The sequence below is a fragment of the Rhincodon typus genome, chromosome 23, assembly GCF_021869965.1.
Source record: "Rhincodon typus isolate 14 chromosome 23, sRhiTyp1.1, whole genome shotgun sequence".
In the NCBI taxonomy this organism is placed as follows: domain Eukaryota; kingdom Metazoa; phylum Chordata; class Chondrichthyes; order Orectolobiformes; family Rhincodontidae; genus Rhincodon; species Rhincodon typus.
Genome location: NC_063354.1, coordinates 11011406 through 11019411, shown reverse-complemented (window position 1 = coordinate 11019411; position 8006 = coordinate 11011406). Strand labels below are relative to the sequence as shown.

The 8006-nt window shown below is 36.6% G+C and overlaps 1 protein-coding gene across 5 annotated transcripts in view; it reads right to left on the bottom strand.

The window, feature by feature from the left end:
• LOC109928546 (CDP-diacylglycerol--glycerol-3-phosphate 3-phosphatidyltransferase, mitochondrial) overlaps window positions 1–8006 on the bottom strand; it is a 67548-nt gene that overhangs the window by 4261 nt on the left and 55281 nt on the right. For 2 of the 5 annotated variants that reach the window (XM_048610758.1, XM_048610757.1), the window contains exons 8-9: window positions 2970–3118; window positions 1759–1903 (exon numbers count right to left, since the gene is read on the bottom strand). In XM_048610758.1, the coding sequence (XP_048466715.1) occupies window positions 1784–1903; window positions 2970–3118 (269 nt within the window). In that variant the 3' untranslated portion in view covers window positions 1759–1783. Of the gene's footprint in view, window positions 1–1758; window positions 1904–2779; window positions 2851–2968; window positions 3119–8006 lie in introns of those variants that run through there. The other 3 variants (XM_048610759.1, XM_048610760.1, XR_007264551.1) reach the window with 2 other exon arrangements.

Here is an 8006-nt window from a genome sequence, read left to right as displayed (position 1 = left end):
GCTCCTCTTATGCTGCTTGGCCTGCTGTGTTCATCCAGCTCTACACCTTGTTTGTGACCATAAAAATGTCTATCTATCTACTCTCCTTGTAATTGAATCCCATATTACTATAGCCTTGTCCCACTTATTCCTCCACTTCCATGCAGCAGAGCCAGCTGTGGTGCAATGAATTTGGCTGTCTCCCTCTGACAGACCATTCCTCCCCCAACAGTGGTATTCAATGTGGTATGCAGGGGAATGGGGATCGCTGCATTGCCTGCCTCATCTGCTTTCTCTGCCTGCTGGTCATCCAAGCCCTCGCAGCCTCTGGAGTGACCATCTTCCTGTACGTGCTATTCACGATACTCTCAGCCTCGTGAATGACCACAGTGATGCCAGCTGTCACTCCTGCTCTAAAACCCATGCTTCTAGGAAGTGCAGCTGGAGATGTATAGGTTCTGGTCTAGGACTTCCCATATAGAGCAGAAGGAGCACACCAAGGCCTTCAGCTTTACTTCCACGACTTGCCCCTTTAAATTAAACCCTTAGATTGCTGTTAAAATTGAATAATTTTAATTACTCTAGGGCTCTTCTCCTCTGAAACACTGTACTGTTGCCCTTACAAACTATAAGTGGATTAAAAAAAATGTATAAATACTGACATGACCATTCTCATCCAGTTTGTCTTTACTGTCATACTCTCGTGGAATCATTACAGGACAGAAAGAAGCCAATCAACCCTCTGAGTCCCTGTCGATTGGCTGTAAAACATTCCAGTCAGCTTGCTCTGCAAGTTTGTTCCCTCAAGTACCCATCCAATTTCCTTTTGAAATCGTTGTTTCAGCTTTTACCCCCCAAGGCAGGCAGGCAGGGAATTCTGGGTCATCATCACACACTGCAAAAAAACAGATTTCGCCCCCTCCACCCAATATCTTCTCCCCAAAACCTTATATTTGGGTCCCATAGTCCACTTAACATCCGCTAATGGAAACAACCTTACTGGTCTACCTTAATAAAATCTGTCATAATTTTGTATCCTTCCATCAAATCTCTGTTCAATCTCCTTTGCTCTGCCAACAATCTAACTTGATAGCCAAGAACACCTCATCCATGACATCACTTCTGTTTTCTGCCCATAAATTAATTCTACACCAAACAGATGCTGACATACGTATCCCATGTACCTTAAAGGAAACAAATTGTTTGTTTCTTTTTGAGTTTTAGCAAGTTAAAGAATATATTCACATACATTCATTCATCACACTCTTGCACATTTATTTCAGTTCCAGCAGCTCAGTTGTTCAGTAAGAATGCAATCAAACAAATTCTTGTCCAGAGTTTATTCCAATATTCCCAAAATTTAAATTATTTGAACAGTTACAAGTGTAAGGCACTGGTGTATCTCAATCAATTTTATCTCATCATTTTCTTTAAGATGTAACTAACGGTTAGAAAATGAATCATACCATAATTACTCGGCCTGAAATTCAATATTTCTGGGATAAAACATTATGATTTGTCCTTCAATAGTAACCCATAGTAACTTTTTAGATGCTAAGAAAACAGTAAAAACTACTTGATAAAGATCTTTCTTCCCTTTGCTTAAAAACATAATGCTTGAGAAGAGTTTTAGTAGCAGAAAACTGAAATCAACCATTCAAATACAATAATCCTGATGCCAGTGGAGACCATACATGATTTCAGATGTTTTGAATTGATACAAAGTTGGCAGTAAAAACTTAGATGTAAAAAAAATCCCAGTTAAACTATAATACTTACAACAGGAATGGTGCTCCTTTAGATTTTAGAAAAAATTCTTTATTAGTGGAGTTACCAATTTCACCCAGAGCTTCACATATCTGTTTGATTGGTCAAATGTAACAGTCGAAATCTCATTCGACAGGCAGTACAGATTTTCTTGTTCCTAGAAAAAGTAGGTACAAATATTTTTCTGAGTTGCAGGGTTCATTTTATTATATGATAGTATATGCAGTTATTCATGACGGTATATTTCAAAAAGCTAGAAGAGAGATTATGAAGGTTCAGAAAATTTGAAAAGACAGGAGAATCTCTACTACTTGTATCTCATCCAACACCAAGTTCTGTTTGATCATAATATTCAGCCCCCAGCTCCCTAATATTGCAAATTGTACAATTCTTGTCCTTATCTTTAAGTCCCACCATAGTCTCAACTGCACCTTGTCTCTGTAAACAACAGAATTAACATCAAAAGCTAAACAGGGAGATTGGAAGGATTTTATCACTATGCAGAAAAGATTGTTGGGGGTGAAAAGTTTTGTTATAAACAGCTACTGGAGGCAGTAAACAACATTTAAGAGCTAATTAAGATCAATAATTAAAGCTGGCATTCAGTGGAAAGGCTTGCACCTGTAGTTTATAGCCCATCAGCACTTGAAAGAATATTGAAATATTAAGACAGCCATGGGCATTTAAGAAATGTATATTTTACATCAGTATCAAGATTCATTTGTTGTCAAAGATACTCTCATGGAAAAACTGAACAAGGGCTAAGGAAAAAGAAAATCACTATTTATTGTGGGCAGTACTGCAGACTGTTCCATCAATGTAAAATTAATTCGCAAATTTCAATGCAGTACAAGACTTCATACAGACAGCATTTCATGAGCAATGTGACTCTGTAGCCATGTATTTTTATATGGCACAAATTAAGTTTGCACTACAATAAGGAAGACACAAATATTTGTAGCCGTAGCATATCTTAGCCTCTACACTTGGATCCTTCTGACTGAGAAATACCAATAAAAGGTTCATAACTAACCTATTCAGATTTAAAGTTGAGGGAAGTTCATTCTTCGTATTGGTAATATGTTAAATTTTGCACCAGGAGCACTAAAGTGAAAAATGTGTCCCTTTAAGTAAAATGGATGTAAATAATTGTTCTGATTGTTAAACATAAAACTAAAATAAACATTTTCTTCCATTTTTAAGTTTACTAATTTACTACTGACCTCCTGTAATTGCTGCTGCAATTTGTGGTTTTCTGTGATAATTGCTAGCTGAGCCTCCAGATCTCTATGCACAGATCTGTACCCGAAGTTAGGAGAACCAATTAAAGTTAGGCACGGCCACCTGCTTCCTGAAACGTAATACCACAGACCTACACAGTATGGAGGAAAAAGTGAAAATCAGCTCCATATATTAGACGAGAAAGAACAATCACACCATTCTTCCTGACTGTAAGGTGTCATGCCTAATAGTATCAAAAGTTGAATATTAATTTATTTCAATGAAATATCTCTATTGAAACCAGAAACCTTTATGTACTTCATGTGGGTTCTGTTGAACAGAGGCAAAGTGATTTAAACTATCTAGGCTTGTTTAATAGTTGCCACATAGTTAGAGAAATTGATGACATAGAATTTAGAATGATGACACTGGAATGACTAATTAAGAGAATCAATGAATAAATGCTAATATCTTACTTTAAATTGTAATTTGCTGCGGCTGGCTCAATTTTCTTCCCAGATTAATAACTATTCTACACAGCAGAATCTGTGAGGGAGGACAAGTCAACTACAACTAAAGCCTCAATACAATAGCGATTTAAAGGATAAGACAAAATTTCTTAATTCAAATAAAAAAAATTCATTCCAATTAAAACTAACCCAAAAATATTACATAACTCTATGAAACTGCTAGGAAATAGTCTGTTGTTTCATTTTCTAAGTTATATATAAAATAAATCCTGGAAGTGAACAATCAAAGTGTTGCTACTTTTAAACAAATGTTATCTGATTGAAAGCGATCAACTTTTATTTCACAGTAAGTCAATCAAATGATAGTAACCAACAAATTTCAAGTAATAAAATTTAAGATCCTGAGGAAGTGACTTTGTCAGAATGTAGGTGTTGACACAGTACTGAGAAATTGAGATAAAAATGATGTGGTTAATCATCTGGCAGTGATACACATATTTCTGGTGCTAAATACAGTTCAATTAATGGAGTAGTTTCATTTAAAGTCTTAATGTGTCTATCACAATGTTAGGAATAATGCACTCAACATTCAATGTGGGTTGAAGCAAGGGAAAAAGCAAACATCCTGGGGAAACTGTAGAAAAACAAATCACCAGTAAAATGACACACAACTCAGAGTTGGGGTTAGTGTAATGTAAAAACTACCACTTGACTTGCCCGCTTAGGTCGGGGGCACTTCAAAGTGTGTACTGTTACTCGATCCCAACTGATGGTAATATTGGATAAGCCAGATTGCAAAGCAAAATCTGGTTTGATAAGCCAAAAGATTTATTTTTATTTTTGTTTACAGTGGTGGTCAGTCATTCAACATATTCACAAGAGGATGCCAATGTACTTTTAACAAAAAGAACACAAAATTTTAATACACAAAAGAAAAACATGAACTCTATATATATATATATATATATATATATATATATAACGCCAGGTAAGAACTGTTAGAATCCCAATATAAATATCAGAAATATTCATCCTTTCTATTCAAGCAATATCCTTACAAATACTCAAACTTCACAAATGTCATCCCATCTGCACACTGAATTTTCTAGTTCAGTTGACATGATTATAATCAGTTCTCCTGTGACCAATTTCTGCACATTCATTAGATGTTACTTTCTTCAGCTAATGTTCCTCCCAGAGACCCTCAAAACAAAGTGCTAACACAGCTCAATATTACTTAACATGGTTTCCCTAAATTCATGCATTCAACAGACTTGTAAGATGTCTTCCTCTCTGACATGCCAATCATCATCTGCTTCTGAGGCTTTCTTCTCATCTACTTCTAGGCGTCTCAGGACCTCTCCCAAATCCTAACTGCTTGGCAATTGCTAGTAACAGCACCTCTGCTGTTACTGGCCTCTACTTCCTGCATAGCTTCTTCTTCTGTTCCCTCTCTGGTAGTTACAAAATTCAAGTTGGTAATACCTTAACCATTATTTCCAAAGGTGGTTTGCTGGTCATTTAGCAGAAATCATATGACTTCTTGTAAACGTTGTTTTGAACTCGATGTTCAAAATGACCTTCTAACCTTCACAGAGCTTAAAACTAAAATTCATTTGCCCCACTTTAGAAGCCAAGTTCTCAAATAACAATGTTATGAACCTTCATATAAGTAGAATGCAGATATCTTACAACACAGTTAATAAAACAACTTTAGCTCAATGTGTGACAGCGACAAAATGCACGGTAATCTTTTCATTGATTTGTTGGTGAAACCAAAAATTGAAAAGGTGCAGTTTTAAGATTTAGTAATTTGAAAGCATTCTGATTTAAAGGAAAACATAAAAAGATTGATCATCTTTAATCGAATCAAACTATTGTGAATTAAATTGGAACAGTGCATTTTAAACACACTATGTAGATGTATTAGGGTTGTTACCAAAACCATTCTAAAAGAAATCAGACATTTATTACTCAATGGTTAAAAGTAAACATGGCAAAGCAAAACCATTACGTTTGACGGGAAATGTGCAGAGAAAAATTGTGCTTAAGCAAAAGACACTTTATAGTTTAGGGAATTTAATTCAGTTCAATGGAGACATATGACACAGAATTTAATGGAAACAGAAGAAGCCATTAAAGGATCTAAGAGATATTTAGGAAAGAAAACACCACACAAGCGTGCTTGCGATAGCAACATTTTTTCTCAGCTGTATGAGGAAGTCAGAACACCATCAATGGTATGGCCATGAAAAGATGATATACACCAGGTTCAAAATTTGCATCAGTCTATATTCCTGCAGAAGCTGCTCAGTTTCCAGCTGTACATGTATCACAGTGACTCTATAAATATTAAAATAGATAATGATGTAATCTCAGATAGGAAAGGAAATCTCAAACTAGATTAATCTCCAGATTTAAATGAGCCCAACAAAGGACAACTAAAGATGTGACGACAGTTATTTGCCTACATCTTCAAGGACATAAAGGCATTAGAAACAGGACATGAAGGTTCAAAAGTGTCAGGTATATTTCCCTCAGACTGCAAGGTAGTACAAACACAGACAATCAAAGCCTTAGATTACAAATTCATCAATCTGATATTGGATTATTGAAAAGATGTTTGAAGGGAATTTTGAAATGCTTTTAATGATCCCTTGGAAAGGTCCAGAAAAGATGCTCAATGTAAAAGAAACTTATACCTTACAAACGTGCTTGGGTTTTTTTTCAGACAGCTACTAGGTTAATGGATGATGGTAATCTTGTTGACATTGGCTGCAAAAAGAAGTCTTTGATAAGGTATACCATAAGGTAGGATATAGCAGAATTTAGAGATATCAACGAAAATTTGATATAATGAAGTGGCAGTCAATATCTGTTGATCAATCTGGTGACAGGTTATTTGTGGAGTCCCACAGTGATGGATAAATGTCAAGTCAGTTACTGTTTTCCTTGCTAACCTGACAATGGTGCAGGAGTTACAGCCAGTAAGTTTCCAGACCATGCATGTTAAGACTGTACAGGATTAGATTTTTTGGTGAAACTACTTAGATTTGCTAGTGGGACGTGCCAAACGATGGCACATCACTTAATATCAACAAATGTTAATACGATGCAAGGAAATAGGACTAATCTGAAATATACAGTTTATTTTTAGGTAACAATAATGAACAAGGCTAGCAGACACAAATATCTGGGAGCTATTGTGTACAGATCACAGTTTATGACTCAAGATTATTAGAGGTAGCAGCAGTGGTGGACTATTTGGCCCCCCAAGCCTGCATTGTCAATATGATCATGGCTGATCTGATGCAGCCTTAATTCCACTTTCCTGCCTGTCCCCAGTAATTGCTTACTCAGTTGTCAATCAAAAGTATGTCCAACTCCACCCTGAGCAGATCCATTGACCCAGCCACCACTGCTCACTAAACACCAACAATCCTCACAAAAGAAATTCCTCATCTGTGTGTGAAATGGGAGCCCCCATTTTAAACAATAACCTCTCGTTCTAGGATTCCCCAAAAGACAGAACAATCACTCACCATCTACCCTTTCAAGCCCTCTCAGGATCTTTCATTTTAATAAGATTACTTAAAACTCCAACTATAGGCCAAAATTGCTCAATGTTCCCTTGTGAAGCAACTTCTTCATCCCAAAAGACAGCCCAGCGAATCGTCTCTGAATGCAATTATGCCCCTCATTGAGTAATCTAATCAACGCTGTATACAGTACTCTCAAGTGTGGTCTCATGAATGCATTTTTGTAACAAGACTTCTTCATTTTAAACACCATCCCCCTTGAATCAAGAGCCACATTCCACTTAGTTTCTTAACTAGACAGTATACTGACACTTTCTTACTTATTCACGAGGACACCCATGCAGAATTCTGCAGTCCCTATTCACTTAAATAATATTCTGTTATCTAAGTGGACAACATCACAATTTCTCCACATTATATACTCCTCTGCCAATCTATTATGCATTCACTTAACCAATGTGGTAAGCTGTTGGAGGTGATTCTAAAAGACAAGATTTATAAACATTTAGAGAGACAAAAAATTACTCAGGGATAATCAGCATGGTCCTGTGTGAGGAAAATCCTGTCTCACAAACCTGATTGAGTCTTTTGAGGAAGTTACTGAAAGGATTGATGAGGCCAGAGCAGCAGAGACATTGCTTACTTGGACTTTACTAAAGCCTTTGACAAGTTTCTGCATGTTAGACTAATTAGCAAAGTTAGGTCACATGGGATTCAGGGTGAGCTTGCCAACTGGATACTTAATTGGCTTAATGACAGGAGATAGAGAGTGATGGAAGAAGGTTGCTTTTCGAACTGGAGGCCTGTCACCAGCAGCGTTCCATAGGGATCAGTTCTGGGTCTTCTTTTGTTTGTCATTTATGTAAATGATTTGAAATATTGAAGACATGGCTAGTATGCAGACAACACCAAATTGGTGGCATAGCAGACAGTGAAGAAAGTTTTCTAAGATATCAAAGGGATCTTGATCAAATGGGTCAATGGGCTGAAAAGTGGTCGATGGAGTTCAATCTGGATAAATGCGATGCAT